This window comes from Terrapene carolina, unplaced genomic scaffold (genome assembly GCF_002925995.2).
Source record: "Terrapene carolina triunguis isolate 2854851 unplaced genomic scaffold, T_m_triunguis-2.0 Scaffold62, whole genome shotgun sequence".
Taxonomy (NCBI): Eukaryota; Metazoa; Chordata; order Testudines; family Emydidae; genus Terrapene; species Terrapene triunguis.
The window spans coordinates 31,467,196-31,491,296 of record NW_020664413.1 but is presented as its reverse complement, the minus strand read 5'-3'; the positions used below and the strand labels follow the sequence as shown (position 1 = coordinate 31,491,296).

Genomic DNA, 24,101 nt, shown 5'->3' with positions numbered 1-24,101 from the left:
ATTTTTCTCTTTTGAGGGGGCTGAAGCCTCCATTCCTTCTCCCTGACTCTCACCTCTGAAGTAGGGTGAAATGCACAGTGTTTGAGGGAAATGGAGGTGGGAGATGGTTCTGTGACACAGACTCCTTGGCAATGGGTCCCCTATTCTTTGCAAGCAGCTCTCACCTCAAATGTGACAAACTCACCACACCAAACACATGTCTAACCGGAGAGTTATACATAAAGAGTAACGTGTAAAGTATCTACAGAAATCTCATCACTTGTCAAGACTCTCAATCCCAGGTGAGGGGTTGCTTTCATGAACATTTGGGTCCTGGTTCTTGAGAAACTAGCCAGGTCTGCAACAGACTGAGCTTGGGGGCGGGGGGTGGATCTACTTTACTGGATAAGAACTATTGATAAGTGTAGACCCAGATTTGATGTTATGATTTCGTTTTTTATTGCAACCAATTGTTTCCACCACTCTCTCGTTTCTAATTAAATCTTTATTCTTTCTTAAATAAAGCTTCTTTTGCTTTACTATAAGTGCTCACAAGTGCTGTGTGGTTTACAGGAGCAGTGGTTTAAGGTAAAACCGGTGAACTGGAGTATACTGCATCTTTGGATGAAGAGGGTCTGGAAATTCTGTGAGGAGCCAATGTCAGGGGCTGGATATCACAGGGCAATGATTCAAAAGAACTTGGGGTTTGTGGTTTGTTAACTTGCCTGGTGAAGGAAGGGCTGGCATTAATTAGCCCAGAGAAGAATGCTGGCAGTGCCAGGAGGCAGGAGGCAACAAGGAGACCCACAGTCCTGACTCCTGGGTAACCCAAGAACTGTCACAGGTACACATTTCTGGCTGATAACTGCTGAATATTTTATTATTTAATTTTTCAGTGGCAGGGTGATGGACCTCTGGATCTGTATAATTTCAATGATTCTATCTTGCAGAGTCCTCTGCTCCAAGCATCAGTCAGATGGAATCACACAAACGTGACAAGAGGTGCTCCAAAAGCTGATCATGCTTTTTCCATGATGTTCCAACCTCTGCCAGCCCAAGCATCAAGAGATTAAGTTGGGGGGAAAACTCTGAATCTCAACATATTTCATGGCCATTCTTGGGTCATTCTGTTCTAAACCTATTGTTTTTTGCACTCTGTACATGAGTCACCCTAGCCTTTTATTGTCTACTCACACACATCTAACATTTTTTGAATATTTTAGTTTTCCTCTGTGATCCCCTGCTATTGTCACCATTACATACTTACCCCCCCCCCAATAAATTCCATCTAGAATTGCCCTGACTTGTATAAAATGTGGTCTTTCAAACTCAAAAAACTTCAATTTTCTCCTCTTTCCCCCCGAGTGAAACTTATGTGAATTGTACAATTTCTGAGTTTCTTCCCAGTCTATTCCCTTCTTACCCAGTTCAGCATGCTCATGTACGAGGTATGTCATTATGAAGTTACAGAGGGCTGAATTTTCCTAGCAGTATAGAAGAGAATCGTAAATGAAACTCCCTAAAGCTGTTATGAGAGTTGTGACTGTGTCTCCCCATGAAAAGCATCAATACAGTGAGAATTGGGTTTAAGGTCTATAATCTGAAATGTCTACTGTGAGGCTGCACATAAACATTATACCATTGAGCAAGTGCTAGTACACTTTGCGTCCTACAGATGCTTCCTATACCATGATGGGAGCAACCTTTATATAATTTAAAAAGCCAGTTTCATTCTAAGATCCTATTTTAAGGCATCTACAACTTCCTAGAAAATATACACTATCGCCTGAAATTTCTCTATCTTGATCTCAAGCCAAAGATGCATATTTGTAAATTTGGAAAAAAGCCCATTCAGCTGGTTTTGTGTTATTTCAGCATGGTGGAAAACTGTTGAGGCTTTAAGAGATGTTTAAGATGATTTGTCTGTTTGTGATCAGCCATCTCAAAAATGGCTTTAATTTGTGGAACTTAGCACATATATCATTTTGAATGTGGTGGCGGCAGAAGTGGAGTAGAGAACACATCCACTCTGATTAAACACCTACAACTTATGCAAAGTTAGCTATAAAATATGTTACTACAATACTGCTCAACTTCAATTTTAGATTTTTTATACATGTAAAATATTTATAGAACAAATTTCTACATACAGCTGATTTTTATGCAAAAGCTCTCTGATAAGTGATACATACTTTAGTTTCCAACATTAATATTTATCATGATAGGTTATTGGTATAAAACATCAGTATACCTGCAATTTCTTCTAAAGAATTAGCTCTCATGTCCAGTAGAACTGTACCATTCAGGATACAACTTCTCAACTCAAACAAGCTATGAAGTGACAGAGTGGCAACGTATGGTTTGCTCCATCTCTCTCCACCATCCTCTACATCTTCTTCAAACTTCAACCATCTATGCAAACAAACAGCTTAGTAAGCCTTTTGTATATAGGAAATGAAAAGTGAGTTATTTTCATGCATATTCAATGGACACTATCAAATATTTTGTTTGGTTTTATTTTACTCTCTATTGTTTGCAGGGAACATGAGAACATTCCCTCTCCCCCGCACCCCCAGCAATTTTGTCCCTTACCATTTGTTGAACATTTATTTCATCCTGAGAGTTGAAGGGGAAAGCAGATAAAAAATAACATAACATGTTTTGTTTTGTGCCCTGTCATGGCTAAAACTGCTTTGTGTGTCAGAATCATTGATACTGTATGTCAGAAAAACTCTGGGAATGTGGAGTGGTAAAGAACTGCTACAGAATTAATATAAATCCTAGAAAAAAGTAAACTGAAAAAAACCCAGAAAGTCCATCACGTAGAGCAATACTGACACTCAACAGTACAGATCTCCGCCACTTGAGCTAATGAAGTAACTGGTAGCAATAGTAGGCTGTTATACTCTACATAGCCCAGGCACTAGAGAGGGATGAGACACATGCTTTGTCAGTGGATTCATGACTATTTGCTGGCAGCAGATGAATGCAGAGACTCAGGACTCCTGGGTTCATTTCCAAGTTTTGGAATAGAGCGTGCTCTAGTGGTTATATACTCTACTGCCCATGTCCCCCACCAAACCTGTCTCTGCTCCCCCATTCCTGTATGTCCTGTCCCAGCCCCACTTTGTTCCTATACATCATCCCATCCCTCCCCCCCACCCCCCACACACAGACCAGCTCCTGCTCCCTCTCCCCCTGTTCCTATCCATCCCCATCCCAGGCTCCTACCTTCCACCCTCTTCTCCTATCCAACTCTCCCGGGTCCTGCCCGCCACCACCTCTGGCTCTATCCACCACCCATCGCCTCGGCTCCTGCCCCCCCTCTTTCTTCTGCTATCCATCTCCCCCAGCTCATGCCTCCCTCCTTCTCTGGTCCTTCACAACTGGCTCCTGCTCTCCTCTCCCTCTGCACCTATATGCCCCCCAACCTCCTCCTCTCCCTCTGCTCCTATCCAACTCCTGTCCCACTCCCCACCTCCACTGGCCACCCCATCCCAGATCTTGCAACCCGTTCATCTCCTACCTCCATGCCCTCCCCACACCTCACTCCTCACACACTTCCCCCTCTATATTCCAGTCAAGTCACTCCTTCTTTCTCCTCTATGCTGTCTGGTCACCAGCAAAGCACAGGAAACAGTCTCCCTGCATGCAGTTACAGTATGCTTTGTCACAGTGGCTCACATCAGCCAATAGCAACATTTGCAGAGAAAGTCCTGCTCAGCCCCCTGCACCTTCAGGCTGGACCATGCCAAGTACAGAGGAAATATTCACAGAACTTAACTTCTAAACTTTAACAAGTCTCTACTGAGCATGTGCAAGGTGGGATTTTTCAAAGGCTTAAAACTTGGCCAAATTTGAGTGGATTTCCACATGGACAGTAAAAGTTACATCTCTGACACAAAGACTGCCCCGAGCCAAATTTAAACTACCTTACTCAAAAGAATAGGGATACCAGAGCTTTTCAATGAAATGACTAAGAATTTTTTAACATGGGCATTTAACATAGGCATTTCTAATTTCATTCTTCAGAGCACCTGAACTATTTTAGCTGAAACTTTTCAAACAAAATTCAGCCTGAGGCAGACACCTAGTATGGGAAATTTCAGCCAGAATGGTTAGAGTCTGGGAAAGTTATAAGAAACTGAAAATATGGAAAGTATTAGGCAACACTATCAGCTCTGCCTATAAGGAGGAGGTTTGGACAAGAGACAAGAAACTAGTAAACACTTTAGGGGGAAAAAAAGTCCGAGACTGCTACACTATCTCTCTCCAAAACACTCTGTTAGCCATCTAATGAAAATTTTAATTGCATATCTGCATTTTTTTATATAGAGAGATAAACAGTCAAATTCTCTGCTGGTTTCAGTGTAACTACTTCAGTGGAGTGACACCAGAAGAAAATATGACCCAAACTCTATCCGTACCACATGACATTATTCGATTTTATCATTAATCTTATAAATAAGAGCCCTATTTCCCCACTACCTTACACCTTGTATATAGACATAGACAAGAGTTCAAATTGGGGCGTGGGGAAAGAGGGGGGTCAGAGAGGCAGATCCTTGCTGCACCTCTTCCAAAAGAAGACAGCTCTTTGCAAAACAAATTCTTTCTGAGGACTAACCACCCTAAAATGTTTTAAGAGTTTCCTGTGAAAAAGTTATTATGCAAGGCCTTCCTTTAACCAAACAAAACTGGTTTTTGGTGTCAGGATTCCCTGTGCTATCATTTGACTCCTGACTGAGGTGAGATTAACAAAGCATGCAGTTCTCAAGTGTTTGCATTATTATATTCCACCGCAACACTATAAAGGGAGATCGGTTCTGAAGTTTAATGGAATAAAACCTGAAAACAGAAACAGGCTATTTAAATTCATTTTCAAAATGTCTTCTGTGGGTGAAATTCATCCTTGTGTAGATGGGGCTAATCCAAGGCCTATGTCCTATTTAATTCCCACTTAAACCTGTAATCATTTGAATGCTTCATGAGTCTTGGGCTGATGCTCTGTAGATGGCTGAATTTCACCCACAGAAGTTATTCAGAAAATGAAACTGCCTGTTTGGTGTTTCAGGTGTCACTCAGTTAAGCCTCAGATACAATCTTGGGGGAACCTGAAGTTAATTAGCTACTCCTGCTAGCTAATGCTTTACTCGTAGAAGCACTATATGAAGGCAAGATACTATGTTTTGGAGTAAGTGTACCTGAGTGTTTCCTTCAATGCTCAGTTAAATTGGGGGGACACTTTTTAATTAAATGTCTAATGAGGACAGAGGAAAGGGGCTGAAAAGATCCATTTCTGTTCAAGAGGCCATAAAAATGATAAAATTTGCAATTATAGTTGCAGAGGTAGTGATTTAATCGTAACATGGAAATTTAATGCAAACTATTCTGCTTCATTGCCTATCTTTGATCACCCAACACTTTCTTGTGAATGCCCTAGGCAATGTTAATCTTCATATTATATCAGCCATGAGGTGGTGGTTTTCTACTGATTTTTTCTGCACCTAAGGATCACTATACTATTTTCTAAGACACAACCCACAGGCATCTATAGTATTCCAGGCTTTTGGTCTTCTGAGACACCTTTTTAAAATTCAGTGCCAAACTCCCTTAAGGCCTGCATAGGACATGAAACAAAAACAGCATACACACAGAACATGATGTGAATTGAGTACACTTTCGGTATGTTTCTCCTGAGTATGCCCTGGGCTGTTCAGCTCTCTACATTTTCTGATCAAGGAATGGGTAGATGGATAGTATTTGGTGTTCTCTATAATGAACATTGACTTGATAAAGCAGGCTTGGTGACATAGCACCAAACACCCCACACACTAAAATACCAATATTAACTATTGTTTGTCATTATAAATTTGATGGATTCTATGACTTTACAATTAGCAATTGGTCTCACGTGATTATATCAAGGTACAGTTGACACTCTATTTCACAACAGAATATTGTGTTAAGATTTCATTTTCAACTTGCAATTATTGCTTTTCTAGATTAGTCCAAAGCAATGGTTTTCATACAGGTGTACTTTTTCCACACAAAATTACACCAACTGAATCAAACACTGTCAGAAAAAATCATATGATGTGGTAAAACTTAATGTGAAAACTATAATATTCCACATTCCGTGGGACTGGCCAAACTCTTCATAATATATTTGAGATCAGATTTAGCATTCTATACTACGTGTTCAATCACATTCTGCCTGGTGTCTTTTGCTTTCAGAGTATCTCATGAAAACTAGTTTGAACTTTGTGTCTTTTATAACTAGTCTGCATTTTAGGAAGACCTGCATCTTTGCGTTGGCCCTTCTCATTATAATGACATAAAATATTTCAGATTATATCTCATATCTCTTAGAATCTTCTTTTGTAAATGAGTATCTCTCTATAATGATGTATCCAAAAATAAACTCAATAGCTTAGGCACAGTTACACCAGAACTATATAAGAAGAGACTTTTACCTCCCTACTCTATGAAGTGGTGCCTCTGTGTTTACAGCCCAAAACCGCACTGACCTTATTTGCTGCCCAGATACTCATTCTAACCTGTTGTCCAGGGCACTTTTAACATTACTGCTTTCCAGGAGTCTTCCTCCTCTTGAATATTTGCATTTTGTGTGGTTTATTTCTGATGTGTTAGTTTGCATTTTAAAAAACTGAGGCTCAGTTTATTTTCCATCCATGTTTCTAATCAGCTTGGGTCCGTTTGCATTATTACTTTGTCTTCATTCTTGGGTGTTCCCAACTCCTCCTAACATAGTAGTGTCTGCGTGTAAACATGATTTTTAATCCCTTTTCTGGATCAACATATTAAATAAGAATGGCCCTAACGCAGAGCCTTGAGATGCCTTAATAGACACTGTGTCATTATCCTATGTATATGGTCTTTCAGCAGTTTTCCATATATGTCAGTGATCGTATCCAAGTCAATCTGAATTCATTCGAACAGTAAGATTCCCACCTGTCTGCTTTTAGTACTAAAAATATTTGTATGAAAACATGATCTTTATTTCTTAAGATTTCATCTTGCACTACTAGTTAATGGTTCTGAGGCATGCTACAGTCGCACAACACTGCTGATGCCATGCTCTGAGTGGAGTGTTCCTGAACTGGTTTTCTTCTCTATATTTTGAGTTGGATACACTACCTCATGTGATGCTTGTTAACCACATCAGGAGATTATTACTTAAAACAAGGAATAAGCATCAGTAACAGAAACTCTAAAAGGAACAAAGACCTAATCTTTATGCAAATGTATTTGGTGAGCTTTAAAAAAAAAAAGGAAAAGGAATAATAGCCCAGAGTTGTGTCTTTATCAAACCCCTGACTTTATCATCAAACTTCAGGAACATAAAAGGTTTAGAAATCCTAACTGCGGCCTGGATCCAAGTTTTCCCATTCTTTTATAGTGGGCTGAATAAAAACAGAAATACAAATTTTGGAGCGTTCAAAATCCACGCTCAGTTTTTGCAGCTTGACACTTTCTTTAGCCATGGGAGATGGGTGGGGAAGAAATGTATGACCTCTCCTACAGGCAGGATTGGCTAATAAAATAAAATAAAATAAAATACTTCAACTGTTTCTCCAATGGTGACATTCTGTTATAGAACCAAAGTGCTAACTGGACTGTCCAATTTAAAAACAAAACCAGTCACTGTTTTTTAAATGTATCAGGTATTTTGTACATAGTATAACATGAAATAGAGCATATGAACACTTTGTAGTATTCTTTGCCATAACTTTTCAGTGCAAAATATCAGGCTTATGGGGCCCAGTAATATCTATTTCAGAGCCTGCTGTATCTCCCCAAGTATTTATTCACTTGCAACCTGCTTGACTAGCACAGGTATCATAATCCTACAAATTGTACCTGTTTTGACATGAACTTTTGCCAATGTTAATTTGAAAATGAACCAAAATAAATAAACTGCTCAGAGACAAACCAGAAGTGGCAAAGGGAGACAAGTTGTGTGACCTTATGTCTTTGGAAGGAAGTGTAGACCATTTGGAAAAAGTGGGTTTTTATTTTGCCCTATCAGTGATTGTCAGTTGGCATTCATGTCATAACCAATGCACCTGTTAGCTACCTATCTCTCAAAACTATGGATGGGAAAACTGATTTGAATATAAAAACAGAGATCATAATTTTCATCAAAAATTAAGCTTAACCTCTCCTGAAGATCTAAAAATTTTGGTTAACTTCTTACCGCACTGGTTTACTATATTCTGGTCAGTTCCAGGAGCAGAAGTGCTTTCATGAGACAGGACGTTCTCCTGAGATTTCAACTACAAATAGGCAGACTAAAGAGATCTGAATAAGACTCAGATAAGCACTCAAATTTGGGGTGACCTTTTGAGGTTCAACCATGGGAAATCTAAACCACTGTCCCACTCAGCAATGCAAAAAGCTGGTTCGATAGACTTGAACTTCAATAGCATTTATCAATCAAGTACATACAATCCTGACAGAGCAACATGCTGTTGCATACTGTGTATGTATTATAAGTCTAACTACTATCTCCAGATTTGTTTCTTTATAATGTGTGTGTAACACTGACAGACCCCGGTCGTCAGCAGGCAGGATTGAACCTGGGACCTTTGAAACTTAGTGCATGAGCCTCTACTGCATGAGCTAAAAGCCACATGCTCCTTAGCTAACGCTGTAGCAGACTCATTAATCTCTAAGTGGTCTTGGTGCCACTAGAAGGGATAAAACACCACATCTAGGAGGTGTGTGGGTTACATGCTTCCCCTAGCTGAGGAAACATGTCCTGAGCTTCAGAGACTTCCCAGTTGATATCCTGGACGAGCCCCCACTTATAATGCCGACAGACCCCGGTGGGCGGGATCAAACCTGGGACCTCTGGAGCTAAACGCATGAGCCTCTACTGCATGAGCTAAAAACCGTATAACTATTAGCTAAGGCTACAGCAGACTCATTAATCTCTAAGTGGTCTTGGTGCTACCAGAGGGGACAGAACACCACATCCAGGAGGTGTGTGGGTTACAAGTGCACTAAGTACTTTTATAGGACATATAAATCAAGCATTCTGTACACAATAGTACAGCCAGGTCATCTGTGCAAATTATTCTATTAGTAACATTGAATGTCATTTACCAAAAGGACACATTTCTTCCTCCTTATCATCATTAAAGGGGCAAAATGGATCACTTTAGGGCTGACATAGGAGATTCCTGCTTTCACGAAATGTTGACAAATGTTCTGATTACTTTATGACGTTTTAATTCCTGTATATGTTTGATTTCTAAATAATAGTGCATAATTATTGTTGCCATGTGGCCTGTTGCAAAAAAGAAATAATCCAATTATTTATGTTTAATAATATAGTTAAATGGTTAGTATACCAAACCATTATTAACCATAAAAAATGTTCTGAATGAATAATATTGATTTGATGGCCTCATTAGGATTGGAATCTGCCTTTGAGACAACACAACTGAGCCTCCGCCACTTTAAATCCTCCACAGCAGCTTGCTAAATCCTTTCTCTCTGTTTAGATAAATCTGTTCTTCCCAGAGATATTGAGCTTCAGCCAAATCTTACCCACACTCCTCTTCAATAGCTACTACCATTTTGACTAACTGAGCAGCAAATGTCTCAATGAATCTTACACAGCTTGCACACAACATTTATAAAAGGTTCCAGAATAATGATTGTGCATGCAAGCTCCATCAAATGGAATTGTAGAAGGGTCCAGACATATTGCACCAGAGATTCACCACACCTCTTCTTGGTAAAATGTATATGTAACTATTTGGTGCCTTGTTCTGTGCTCATTAAGGTCAATAGTGAAACTGTCATGGAGTTTGATGGGAGCTGGACTGGGCTCTTGGTGTTCCTTTTCTGGCAATTGATTACTGTGACAAAGTGGGAATGTTCATAATGTTTTCACTGAATACTGTGTGTGTGCCTCAGTTTCCCCTATGCATTTCTTAAGTATCTAGGTGGTGGGATAAGGGTGTGTGATTGTTGCAGAGCCCGAGAGGGCCAGTGTGATGGTGTCTGCACAGAGAATGGCCAACCCCCACCTACAAGCTCTGTTTTGGGCTGTGTTCCCGTCGTTTAACAAACCTTCTGTTTTACTGGCTGGCTGAGAGCCATGGTGAATCGCAGGAAGTGGGGGGTGCAGGGCCCTGACTCCCCCACACTCTGTGACAATTACACAATAACTCTGTTAGCTGGTCTGTAAAGTACCTAGCACGCTGATGGTACTATGCAAACAATAAATACACAGTCAGTCATGTTTATAAAAGAAGATATTCTAAAATGATTACATTTAACACCAGAGTCAAAAATCCATCAGAAACACTGGACATTCTTATGCCATTCCTTTGTGGCAATATTACGAAGGGAAATACACACACACACACACACACACACACCTCTACAGCCACAGAAGTCCCTAATCACAGTGGAACCAATGGAATTTTGCTTTTGCAAGGGTGAGGAACCAGCACCTCCCTGTGGCTCCTCACATCATTCGTACCCTATGCCCTTTGCATGCCATGGAGCTGTGTTCTTTGAAGCTTAGCTATGCCCAGTACTCAGGGGGGTGAGGGTGAGCTGAGGAGGGAATAGAGGGGTTGGAGAATTTGCCGCTATGCAAATCCACTAGTCATTCCCTATGAGCAGGGAGAGAGCAGGAGCTTCAACAGCTACCACAAGCACTGCAGATACAGCAAGAGGCTAAGAGGCGTTCCCTGACTTGAAGGGAAGGATTCCTCCTCTTCCTGACTCCTACCAGGCAATGAGTCCTCGTGGACAGAGCACTGGACTGGGACTTGGCAGAACCGGATTCTATTCCTGGCTCTGCCACTGACCTGTTGGGTGACTGTAGGCAAGTCACTTCCTCCCTGATTCCCAATCTGTAAAATGCGGGTGACAATACTGACTTCCTTTGCAAAGCACTTTGAGATCTGCTGATGAAAAGTGCTCTATATATTAATGTTACTACTACAACTACGGTTGTCTCCAGAACAAAGCCTACTTACTGGAACTGAATGCTGGATCAAGGATTTACTCTAAAAGCCTATTGTTCCAGGATTAGTGATGTATTCAGTAATATGTAATACCTACTCCACTTCATTACACTTATTAGTTTACTAGTGTGTATGTACAATACAAAATGTGCTTTCTTATCTACTTTGAGGAGGAAGGAGGACAATTAAAACAGACATATGATAGACCAAGTTAAATGGATGTTTCTTTTATTTCAGCTATTTATTTGGAATTCTGTCTTGATTATAAGCTTATGTTACATAAAAATCAGAATAATTTCTAAGAAACATACTTCTGTAATGCTTCCCAGAAGACATTCTTATTTCACTTCCCTGCTGAAAAATTCTGTAACTATGAACAGAATTGTTTTTTTTTCTTCAAGATATAAACCATCTTTAATTAGTATGAGTAAAATGAAGATCATTCCCCAGGCCTTTTGAAAAAAAGAGAAAATATATTTTCTTTCTTTGACTGTGAATATGAATATTTTAGGACTCACAGAACATCAATTTTGTGGTGTAATCTACTCGAGTCCATTGAAAAAAGCATATGCACAGATTGTGGATGCCCCCTGCATGGACACACAATGGAGGAGATGGGCATAAGGAACCTGTCTTTCTGTGCCCCACTGAGCTTACACAATTGCAGTGAGGTCACAGGGACTATTGACCGCTCTTGGCCCCTGGGAACAACACCATCTGGGTATTCCCCCCACAGATAGACTCCTCAGTTGGTCAATTCAGCCAAATCTACAGCCTCTTTGATCCACCAGGGCCATATTGAAGCCACAGATCTGCCCTGATATCTCTGGGCACTCTGGCACCTTCCATGAACACTAAACAAATTAGTGGCAGTTGTCTAAAGGAAGAGGGTGCAGAGATTCCAAGGAGAAAAATGGTAAGCCCCCAAATCCAGATTTGTTGGAAATGTAATGCCCCACTGAAACCAGGTATATAGTAAGTGACTCCCACACTTAGAGAAGCCTGAGGAAGAAAAACAAGCAGTTATGTAATTGATATTCAATGTTAATGTCTTTCAGCAGAGAAACAATCTGGGCAGGCATTCTTTCCACATTTTAATTCTGCAGAAGTGAAATGATCTAACATTGAATATTCAAAGTCTCCAGAGCATCTGCTCATTAAAGATTGGACTCTGTGAATATTTGAGTTTATCTTAAGTTTAATTTGGCTATGGTAATGTTATTCCCTCTTTCCTGTGATCTTTTAATAAAGAGGCCAATTCATGGATTTCTCAAGGATACGTTCCCGGTTGTGTAAGTTTAAAAATACATGTAAAGATGATGGCCTAAAATATGAATAAAAGGGTCTACTTAACTACTATAAGTAATAGATATTTTTTGTTTAGATTTGTGATTTTTAATGTACAAATTTAACTCAGTTCACAAATAGATATTTGTTTTGTTTGTCAGTTCTTTCATTCAATTTTCATTCTGACCTATATATGTTAAATCCAAATGAAAACATCTGGGTCTTTTAAGGAAAGACAGATACTGTGGCAATACTAGTTATACAAGGATTTAAATTTTGTTTGTTTTTTTGTTTTTTTGTTTAAGCTTTGTATCCAAAATCTGTTCCTGGGCCTGCTACAACTTTGAAATGTCTCACCACACTTCCAGTGACCATCAGTTACTGACAAAAATACTTACCTTGCTGTCTCTCTCCATTCAGCGTCCTCTCCTTCACGGCAGCAAATCTCATCAAGTTCAGTAAAGAGGTCATGAGGAATGTGTTCCTCATCATCATCCTCTGTTCCAAGAATAAACTGTACCCTTTGTGATGGGGTGTCTGGGGAGGAAACACAAATATCATCAAAAAACAGCCAACAGAGACTGTGATTGGACCGAATTACTAACGTGCATTTTTTCAGCAAGGATTAAATGCAAAATGATTTTACATTAGTGGGAACCGTCATTTGTATGCCTTCAGTAAGCAAATGACTGAAATTTCATGCGATTATTCAGCTGTCTGTTATCCAGATAATTAACCTTCACAAACAAGTATTGTAATACATAAAATAATCACACATCTTGTCAGTTCAGCCATGCTTTAACTCATGCTCTATGAACTGTAGAGCACACAGCACTTTACTATTAAGACCTGTTTATTCAGTCTAAATTACCTAAATTAAATAAATATATCCAAAACAGACAAACACATTTTTCACAATGTGAAGTATACAGATACTTACAAATGTGGTTTAATGATGTCTCACCCAGCCTAACAGGGTAAAATAAAGCACAGGTACCGCTAAGTGTCAGACAAGCTAACTACTGTGGCCTGATTTTTAATGTACAAATTTAACTCAGTTCACAAATTTGGGGTACTACATTTGCATTCATTTTTTCCATTAAACTTATATTGATAGGTCCCAAAAGAAAATACCCTCCGTGAATTTCAAATCTCTCATTATTCACTGACATAAATTGTCCTTCTGGACATGCCTAAATAGTTAGAAACAATATATATAGAGAGAGAGACAGACAGACAGGCTGGCTAGAATAGTAAGAATAATTGGTGCCATTCCAACAGTTCTTTTTCCTATCTATTCTTGACTTCCCCATTTCTTATCCTCTCTTCCTGCTCTCCTCCCTTTACACGATCTTGTCCCTTCTTTCTTTTCCCCTCTGATCCTCTCCTCACTGCCCAATCAGCAGCTACATTGTCTCAGAGACAGACTGCTCTTCACTTATGACTAGTGCTTTGAAATATGAGAGAAAACTCAGGCAGTCATAGTGCACTTGACTTAAGTCATAGTGCACTTGTTTGCATATTACAGTTGTATTGGTTCAAATGCTGTAACAATCTTAAAACCTATTTTTAATAAAATCCAAATCTCAAATCATACAACTGTGGATGACATCCAATATCTCCAGAAATGTATAGTTACTGTTTTTGCCAACGTACTTCACAGCTGAAAGAACAACCAAGAATCCTTTGAATGTGCCTGTAGGAGCCATGCTGCTAGTCAACTGAGAAATGGAGTAGCAGACATGCTGCTGCATAGGTGCTGGAACTAGGGATGCTGGGGTTGCTGCCACACCCCCTGGCTTGAAGTGGTTTCCATTATATGCAGGGTTTGCAGTGGGGTTCAATGGCTCTCAGCACCCCCACTATACAAATTGTTCCAGCACCCCTGCCTTGCTGTGCCTGGGGTACAGTCTGACTGAAATGTTACTTTACCACTTTATTCTGGGGTTAAGCAACACTAGCTCTCCCAGTCTGCTCTCACATCCTGTGTAAGTTTAGTCTTTCTGATAAGGTGGCACTTAACCTAAGAGCACAGAGAGCAAAGTGCTGATCAGAGGTGCTGAAGGAGTCTAGTGGTGTGGTAGGCTGAATTCAGCTATAGAGATACCCACTTCTGTGGCACCAATGCCAAAGCTACCAAACAGAGTAGCAACACTTGTGACATTTTTCACCAGTGAGAACGTGTCGCCATTTCCTAAGGGTATAAATTCCCCAAGCAGAGTGAGCAGGTGCGGGGGTGGGGGGGCAGGAGCTGGTGGAAGCCTTCACAAGCTGGTGGAAGCTGTTGAGGGAGCAAGGGGCAGCTCAGGAAAGTCAGGGTGAAAGATAGGGAGAGTCTGGGAGAGCCAGGGCCTGGGAGACCCTAGGCGGGGAGGGGATGGGTAAACTGAAGGGTGCAAAATTGTTTTTTGTGGGGTCTTTCAAGATCTGGAGCAACCTCCTCCATTCTGCTCCTGCTCCTCATTATCTTCTTCTCTTTCTTCTTTCAGCCCATGCCTTCCTATTCTGCATCACTGGCCATCCTCTGACCCTGCCCTACATGTCCCTGATCTTGTGCCCATCTTTCCAGTCCCAGTCTCTGTCCCCACCTTACACTCCCATTCTCCATCACACCTTTTGTGTGCCTCCTCATCTCCCTTGCTGGTAGGCCACTGGAGCAGCCTCCTCTTAATTGTTCCGTGTGGGCTACCCTCAGGTGGAAGAGAGAGAGAGCAGAAGAGGAGAGGCAGGTTGGCTGCCCCCAATTCTTCTGCCTAACAACCCGCAGGAGCCAGGAAGGTAAACTGTGGGGGAATCCTTGCAACCCTGCTGGATGCAAGTCATATGACAGTTGACAACCCTAAGTCTCTCCCTTCCTCTCTTTGAGAAAGGCTCTCTCCAGAATTGGGAACCCTGTGAGTCCTATTGGGAGGAGAGGGCATGCCCACTGTTATGTTCTGATGCATCCCAGAACAGGAATCTCAAATCATAAGGAAATCAAAGCATAACATGCAAGTAGGTGGTCAATCAAAACATGTAATTACCACAAACCTGTTAAGTCAGCAACAGTCTGAACAAAAATCATAACAGTCCAAATGGCAGGTATGTAACAGCAGGCCCTGGATAACTGCACACACCCAGTGCTATGTGTATACACACAGAGGCATGCAAACTACAACACTGAGTTTAGGAAGCAGGAAACCAACGTGAAGAGGGAGCAGGAAGCAATAAGCAGGAAGGCAACACACAAGTCATTACAACTCCATTGAGTGTGGGTTGATGGGAAGCTGGGCCAGGGGAAGGGGGAACTCCACTAATACATCATTTTCTAACCAGTCCCACAGAGACTCCCTAGAGAAGATAATATAGTCCAGTGGTTCTCAAACTCATTTGATCGCGCCCCGCTTCTTTGTGTCTGTAGTAGTTTACGCCTCTTCCCCTCCCCACTCTGGATGCCCGGTCAGCAGCTGCTGCTTTTCTGTCAGCCAGCTCTGAAGGCAGAGTGGAGAATGGTGGCTGCTGGTCGGATGCCCAGCTCTGAAGGCAGCGCCATCACCAGCAGCAGTGCAGAAGTAAGGGTGGCAGTGGCGCTGTCTTCAGAGCTGGGCGCCCGATCAGCAGCCGTTACTCTATGGTCATCCAGCTGTGAATGTGCGCAGTACTTTTTTTCCCCCCTAAAGCTTCTCACCCCTCCCCCCCCACACAGAATACATTCCAAACCCCCGGCACCCCAGTTTGAGAAGCTCTGATATGGTCCCAACCTTTAAGCCAACGGAGCTGCACTGTGAGGGAGCAAAAGAGTGGGGGGAAATGTGCATGAGGAGCCTGACCTATTTCTAATCCCTGGGAATCCAGGGGCTTTGTCGGCTGGGTCTGAATGCTGTCTGGGGAAGGGGAGATGATGTGCGGGGAACTCTGTGAGGTACTCTTTGCAGTTTTCCTCTCTTCTAACCCCTGCCACTTGGCTAACTCTTTTCCTTTGCATGTGGAAAACTGTTGCTGCATGTGGTAAACTCCCTTCACTACTGTAACCATGAATATAAAGAAGGCAGAATTTATTTTCTGTAAATTGTCATATATTGTACTGCACATTTGTGTTGTAGTGTACTGTCCTGAACAGCAAATGAAATGAAGCATTAAAAATAGCTCACTTCTGTGAAATCCATATAGACAAAGTGTGATTAAAATCCTCCATAGGACTTATGTTTAGCACATGGTAGAATCCAAAAATTGCTGCCAAATGTACTTCTGAGTTATTTGCAGCTCTGTGTTTTGGTTAGCAGAAATTGTCAGCTGCATTATTCAGCAAATGCATTGTGTTATACCTGTATTTATTTGTGACCATTTTCACTTTTACTAAACACAGCTTTAGGGAGTCAGGAAAGTCCAGAAGAGGCACTCAAAGTTTGTGCCAGTGGGTGTGCTACTGACATCACAGGACCCAGTGAGCAATCCCTACTTTGCAGGTAAATATTAAACTCTAAAATTAATCCACAAAATTGTAATGGTACTTGCCTCTTCCTTGACACAGGAACGCAGAATTTGGTTTTGGTTTATGTTTGAGTTCACTAGTACAGTACATAAAAATGTACAGTTCACCAGCTTTGACCTTCTCTGGCATTTATAGGTATTGGGATGCCATGGACCACAGTTTAGAAAGTGACAAATCCACTTTTAACCTATGGGCTACACTACTACAGCCTAGTGCAAGCAAAAAACTGAGTTCAATGGCTAACACATACTACTGGAGAATAAAAGTAAATATAACAGGGAGGCTTAAATCTTCCAGTGCAAGTATTTGTTTGAGACAAAAGATAAGTGTGTGTTTTTATGTAACTAGAGTGAGAGAACATGGAAAGCAAGCTGCTTTCAAGAGAGATGGTCTGTGGGAGAATCCCAGAACATCCAGTGCCAAGAACATCCAGTTCTCTTGATGAAACCAGCAGTAGAACTGACTTACACAACAGTTATGTTAAGTGATAATGAACAGTATTGTACCATAGAGCTCCGGCTTTCTGATAGTATTATATATATAGAAATACATGTATTCAACATAGGAAGGAAATCAGCAGATCAGAGCAATACCTTACAGTGTGGTTATTATAAAAGAGGTTGTGAAAATGGAACCTTACTGCTGTATTTGTTTTGCTACTACTGTGACTTCTGAGTCACGCATGACTATTTTACTGACAGCAGTGAAGAACCTATACAGATGAGGCAGAACAAACTGTGTTTTGTCTTCCTCATTAATACATCAGCAAAACTACTTGTTATGTTCTGACTCTTCATACTTTATTGTTGGTGATGATTTATAATAACATCCCAAGCATGAAGAGCAGTTTGATTTTCAGACACAAAGCTGAGCTGGAAGTTAGAAAATTCATGTGGTTTGACTTGATGTGATTTTAGGTAGAAGACAAAATTGAAACAGATATTTTACCCAAATATCTTCAAATAGGAAAAGAATTGAAAGAGAGAAAATGAGAGATAACTAGAGACCATAACAGTATAAAAGAGCAAAACAACAAATGAAACCTGTCAGCCCTACTCACACAACTGACTTAACATTACTAACGTGAGTAAGAATTTGACTCTCATTAAAAGCAGCAACAATCTACAAATGCCAATGTATTTATGACACTTAAGGGGGAAAAAACAAATAATACATGATTCAAAAACAGCATGAAAATAAATTTCATTTCCATGTGGTCAAATTGTGGTAACACAATCCTTAGTGCAAAGTGTGACTCCTGTGAGACAGGAAACTGTAAATTTCTTCTAGGCTGGGAAAACAGATTTAATTTTAAATTTGATCAGTTTCACCTCTCATTTAAGTAAGCACAGTCAGAATTTCAAAAAACTCTGTTTTGCTGTGTATTTTATTATTTTGGAAAAGTAAATTAAAAAAAAACACGAGTTAGAAAAATGAGCAAGAATAATGGGGCCAATTTTTAAAATTATTATCACTGCCACAGGTGTGCATGCGCTTAATACACAAACATGAAAAGACATGGAGTAAGGTACACAGAGCAGTGTAAAGTGATCTTAGCTACCCAAAAGAGGCTTCTGAAGGTTGTCCCAAGCAGCTGGCTCACCCCCAAGGAGAGAGTGAACACCAGCTAGAACCAGGGAGGGGGATTCTGGGATGGGAAGGCCATGTGATGATATGAACCAGAGTACAATGAACAATACTAGTCCCTGACCAATGGGCCATTCCAGTCAGCACAAGTTAAAGCAGCCCTGTAGCTACTCTACTGCGTGCTGGCCCCCAGCTGCTCCCAGGATCCAGGAGGGGAACAAAGGCTTAGAACCAATGTTTGCCTCCCACCTCTTTAGCTGTGCTGAGCATGATCCAGAAGAGTCTAACTGCGCAGTGAAGGTACAAAAAAAGGTGTAAATTAAGTCCACATGTGTAAGTAACTTTCAAAGATGTAAATCCAAGTTGGGACTCAGTGGTGCAGAATGGAAAACTGCAGATTGAAGATGCAGACACTTCTATGGACCTAGCGTTCACTACTATGAATGGCCCCATTATGAAATTGCTACTGGGCCCTAAAACAGGAACCAGTTACAGACACCATGGGTGGACAAGTCAAAAGGATATGATTGATAGGCCTGGACCGCTGCATAACCCAGCTTGCAGAGGCCAACAGGGAAGTTGCTCACTGACACAGCGCTCATGGCAAGCAGGCAGCTAAATACACTGGACTGTATTGTGACCATCCCTTGCAATGGCAAATAGGGAAATGGAGTCTCGTAAGGGGCTTCCTCTTGCATGCACCACAGAAGAGCCACTCACAGTAACAGTTCCTGTGAATAAAGACTGCTCCATCCTCACTTCAGAGAGCAAATTGCTTGAACGGACGTGGGAGGGGGCAGGGTCATGACCTTTCACCCTTCGCATTAGCTCATAGATCAGGGATGATTCACTGGTGGAAGCAATCTGAAAGCCCACAATTTCTCCCAGGGTCCCTCCTGAGGCAGCACGACTGCCCTGCCTGCTAGGCAGGGCTGTGTGTGCTAACTGCCTAACCCAGCCCAGAAATCAAGGCAGAAAGCAGGGGAAAGCACAGTGGACCCTTCTGGCCTTGGAATCTTTATCTTTCCTGCTAATATTTCTCACTGGGGATCAGCTACTGAAAATATTCAGCTGTGCCCCTTGGTCACTCTCACTTCTATCCCTTGTTGTCTTTCCCCCATATTAACAGAGGGAACTTTCTTTTTGCAAAATCACTTTTCTGTTTGCATTACCTTCTGGAAGCTTTTCTGGGGGCTCTTAAAACTGGAGAGGTGCATTACCTTCTGGGGGCTCTTAAAACTGGAGAGGTGTATTAAACTTAGAATAAGCCAAACCAAACCAAACCCAGCTTGCACAAAGCCCACTATTTTAACGCCTTTCAGGAGCACATCACACTCTACTGGGACCACCTCCTGCTCATGACAACTGTGTCCCCTGTGATCTCTTCAGCAGAGCTCCAATCCTTAAAGGGACAGGGGCATAGAAAAATAACCCTGTTGTTCCACCCAGTTCCGAAACAAAAAATTCATATTCAAATCCTTTCACGAATACATTTTTACTTGTGAATGCTACATGTAAGAGATCCATTGTATTGGCCGCAGATAAAGAGGGACATTGAACATTATGGGTTAGTCTTCACAGCAGTGTTAGCTCAAGGTACAACTTGAGTGTTGCTCCTAACCCAACACCCATTCACACACAGAAATCTCTAGCTCGAGGTAAATGGTGCTTTAACCTTGACCTAGTTGGCCTGTTGGGTGGTCTGGATTGAAGTTCAAGTGCTGCTGATGCTTGAACTAGTAATGCAGTGGGGACCAGCACAGGCTGGTAATACAATCACTCTGTTCAGCTTGAGTGTTGTTTTGCAGTGTGATCACTCTCAACCCAGCAAAGTTAATTAAAGAGCAGGGTTGGCAATAAAGGGGCAAGGGGGAGAAATTGTATCAGGGTCCCCAAAAATGTCTGTGCAAATAAAAAGCAACAGAGGGTCCTGTGGCACCTTTAAGACTAACAGAAGTATTGGGAGCATAAGCTTTCATGGGTAAGAACCTCACTTCTTCAGATGCAAGTCTGAAGTGAGGTTCTTACCCACGAAAGCTTATGCTCCCAATACTTCTGTTAGTCTTAAAGGTGCCACAGGACCCTCTGTTGCTTTTTACAGATTCAGACTAACACGGCTACCCCTCTGATACTTGTGCAAATAAAGTACTGAGATCTCCATTAAAAAAAATGACTGCAAGCAAAGATATGATGTTTTGTATAGTCTGAAATCTTGTACCTAGTCACAAACTTTTCCTAACCAGGTGGAACTGACAAATACGCCACACATTATTACCTTTTTACAACAGATTATTTCATAAATATGTTTTTGTGAAAGCTTCTGTCTTAGAAGCCTGTTTATTCATGGATTCATAGATTCTAGGACTGGAAGGGACCTCGAGAGGTCATCGAGTCCAGTCCCCTGCCCACATGGCAGGACCAAATACTGTCTAAACCATCCCTGATTGAACCCCACTGCAGTGAAACTCTGCGTATACTGGGGATGAAATAGGAGGGGGTGGGGTCCTAGCAAACATGATGTACTTGGGCCCCAAATTTCTTTCCACAGGCCTGCTCAAGAGAAGTAAAGTCCAGTGGAGACAACTCAAGCTAACACTGCAGCGAAGACAAGCCCTAAGAGACTAGAGTCTGTACATGTAACAAGCAAAAGAAATATCACCAACCTACCAGAACTTCACTTAGGGTATGTCTACACTACGAGAGTAGTTTGATTTTAGTTAAATCGAATATGTGCAATCGATATTAGAAAGTCGAACGTGTGTGTCTACACTAAGGACAGTAATTCGACTTTGTCAGTCCACACTACCAGGGAAAGCGTCGACATTGGAAGCAGTGCACTGTGGGCAGCTATCCCACAGTTCCCGCAGTCCCCGCTGCCCATTGGAATTCTGGGTCGAGCCCCCAATGCCTTCTGGGTAAAAAAATGTGGCGAGGGTGCTTTTGGGTAACTGTCGGATAACTGTCGTCATCCGTCAGTCACTACCGCCCTGCCTCCCTCCCTGAAAGCGCCGGCGGGAAATCAGTTCGCGCACTTTTTGATCAGTGACAGCGCGGACGCCACAGCACTGCGATCATGGATCCCGCTGCGACCATCGCTGCAGTTGTGGCCGTTCTCAACACCTCGCAGCTTATCATACACCTTTCCCTGAGGCAGATGCAGAGAAATCAGGCGAGGAGGCTACGGCACCGCCGTGAGGGCCTGAAGTCGGAGAGTAGCACAGAGCTGTCAGAAACCACGAGCCCCAGCGCCCAGGACATCACGGTGGCAATGGGGCATGTGGATTTTGTTGAACGGCGATTCTGGGCCCGGGAAACAAGCACGGACTGGTGGGACCGCATAGTGCTTCAGGTCTGGGACGAATCCCAGTGGCTGCGAAACTTTCGCATGCGGAAGGGGACTTTCCTGGAACTTTGTGACTTGCTGTCCCCTGCCCTGAAGCGCAAGGACACCCGCATGCGAGCAGCCCTGACTGTCCAGAAGCGAGTGGCCATAGCCCTCTGGAAGCTTGCAACGCCGGACAGCTACCGGTCAGTCGCGAACCACTTTGGCGTGGGCAAATTTACCGTGGGGGTTGTTGTCATGCAAGTAGCCAAGGCAATCGTCAAGGTACTGCTGTCAAAGGTAGTGACCCTGGGAAACGCGCAGGCCATCATAGATGGCTTCGCTGCGATGGGATTCCCAAACTGCGGTGGGGCTATAGATGGGACTCACATCCCTATCCTGGGACCGGGCCACCAGGCCAGCCAGTACATCAATAGAAAGGGCTACTTTTCAATGGTGCTGCAAGCACTGGTGGACCATCGGGGACGGTTTACAAACATCTAAGTCGGATGGCCGGGCAAGGTTCATGACGCTCGCGTGTTCAGGAACTCTGGTCTGTTTAGACGGCTGCAGGAAGGTATTTACTTCCCGGACCACAAGATAACTGTTGGGGATGTGGAGATGCCTACAGTGATCCTCGGGGACCCAGCCTACCCGCTAATGCCCTGGCTCATGAAGCCCTATACTGGCGCCCTGGACACTGAAAAAGAACTCTTCAACTACCGGCTGAGCAAGTGCAGAATGGTGGTGGAGTGTGCTTTTGGCCGTCTCAAGGGGAGATGGAGAAGCTTACTCACTCGCTGTGATCTCAGCGAAACCAATATCCCCATCGTTATTGCAGCTTGCTGTGTGCTCCACAATCTGTGTGAGAGCAAGGGGGAGACCTTTATGGCGGGGTGGGAGGTTGAGGCAAATAGCCTGGCTGCTGATTACGCCCAGCCAGACAGCCGGGCGATTAGAAGAGCCCAGCGGGACGCGCTGTGCATCCGGGAGGCTTTGAAAGCCAGTTTCAAGGCTGAGCAGGGTACCCAGTGACTTTTAAGTTTGTGGACACAGAAGCAGAACTTGCCCCCGTTTCTTTACCCAGTTGCTGTCGACTATCCTCTCCAATTACATACCCCCTTCACCCCCTTCCCAAAAAATAAAATCTGTTCTGTTTTGTTAATGGACACCGTTGTCTTTCTTACTGTTTTCGCGGGAATGTTTTAAACCTGGGACGCAGACTGTGGCGGGGGGCGGGTTTAGGGTTGTGATGCAAATTATGCTTCTAAACTCCAGGAATGACAGGCTCCGCGGTGGTGGACTGGTTGTTTCAACGGAGCCTGCCAGCCCTCCTGGCCGGGACTGCGTGTATGTGTCGGCTATGTGACTGTCTTGCAGGGGGAGGAGGGTTACAGATCCCCTGCTGCGCGGCTCTGTGATCCAGGGTAAGGACCGCTGCATAAGATCTGTAACTGCCCTCCCCCGCCACCAAGTCACAGAGCAACACCACCCCCCCCACCACACAGAACATGAAAACCACCTCCCAGACTGACCAGGATAACTAGTCACTGCACTGTATATGTGCCCTGCTGCTGCACCTGCCCCCTGCTAAAGGTGACTGTCCTGTCCAATGACCAAGCCCCTTCCCCCCCCCTTCAGACAGACTCCCCTCCAAAAGAAGAGGATGGAAACAGAAATGAACAGAAACGTATTCTTTATTAACAACCGCACATGGAACGGGGGGGTGAAACTTGGACGGGGTCTTGTGTGAGGCGGGTAGGAAAGGACTTTTCAAATTTTGGGGAATGAGAGCCTTCTAGTGGTAGAGCAGTCCGCAGGGGTGGAGTGAAATTTTTCACGGCCCCTTCCACCCCTCCGTGTTTGGACTTTGGGTGAGGGGGGTATGGGACTTGGTGGCGGGGCAGGGCAGTTACAGAGAGACTGCAGCGGGGCTCTCTCCTCCTGCCTCCGGTCCTGCAGAACATCCACAAGGCGGCGGAGCGTGTCCGTTTGCTCCCTCATTAGTCCAAGCAGCGTTTGAGTAGCCTGCCTGTCCTCCTGTCGCCACCTCTCCTCCCGTTCAATGTTTGCCCGGTGCATTTGGGACAAGTTCTCCCTCCACTGTGTCTGCTGGGCTGCCTGTGCTCGGGAGCATGCCATTAGTTCAGCAAACATGTCTTCCCGTGTCCTCTTCTTCCTCCTCCTAATGTGCGCTAGCCTCTGGGCAGATGTGGCTGTGGGAATTGGAAAAAGGGAGTGAATTCCTGAGACAGAGCAATGTATCTGTGAACAGAGAACATAGTCTTTCTCTGTGAACAAGACCATGCAGAGCACCTATCACACGCGCACTGAGGACAAGGTCGAATTTTCGGCCCTCGCCTACAGTGCCTGCGGTCTTGCTGTGGCGAGCTGAGGAGCAGGGCTGGACACCGGACTTTGTCTAGCTGGCAAACATGGT

General features: G+C 43.1%; 1 protein-coding gene across 2 annotated transcripts in view; it reads right to left on the bottom strand.

Moving 5' to 3' along the window:
* SLC4A10 (solute carrier family 4 member 10) overlaps positions 1 to 24,101 on the bottom strand; it is a 187,133-nt gene that overhangs the window by 96,657 nt on the left and 66,375 nt on the right. For both annotated transcript variants that reach the window (XM_026647498.1, XM_026647499.1), the window contains exons 4-5: positions 12,680 to 12,818; positions 2,231 to 2,391 (exon numbers count right to left, since the gene is read on the bottom strand). In XM_026647498.1, coding sequence (XP_026503283.1) covers positions 2,231 to 2,391; positions 12,680 to 12,818 — 300 coding nt within the window. The remainder of the gene's footprint in view (positions 1 to 2,230; positions 2,392 to 12,679; positions 12,819 to 24,101) is intronic.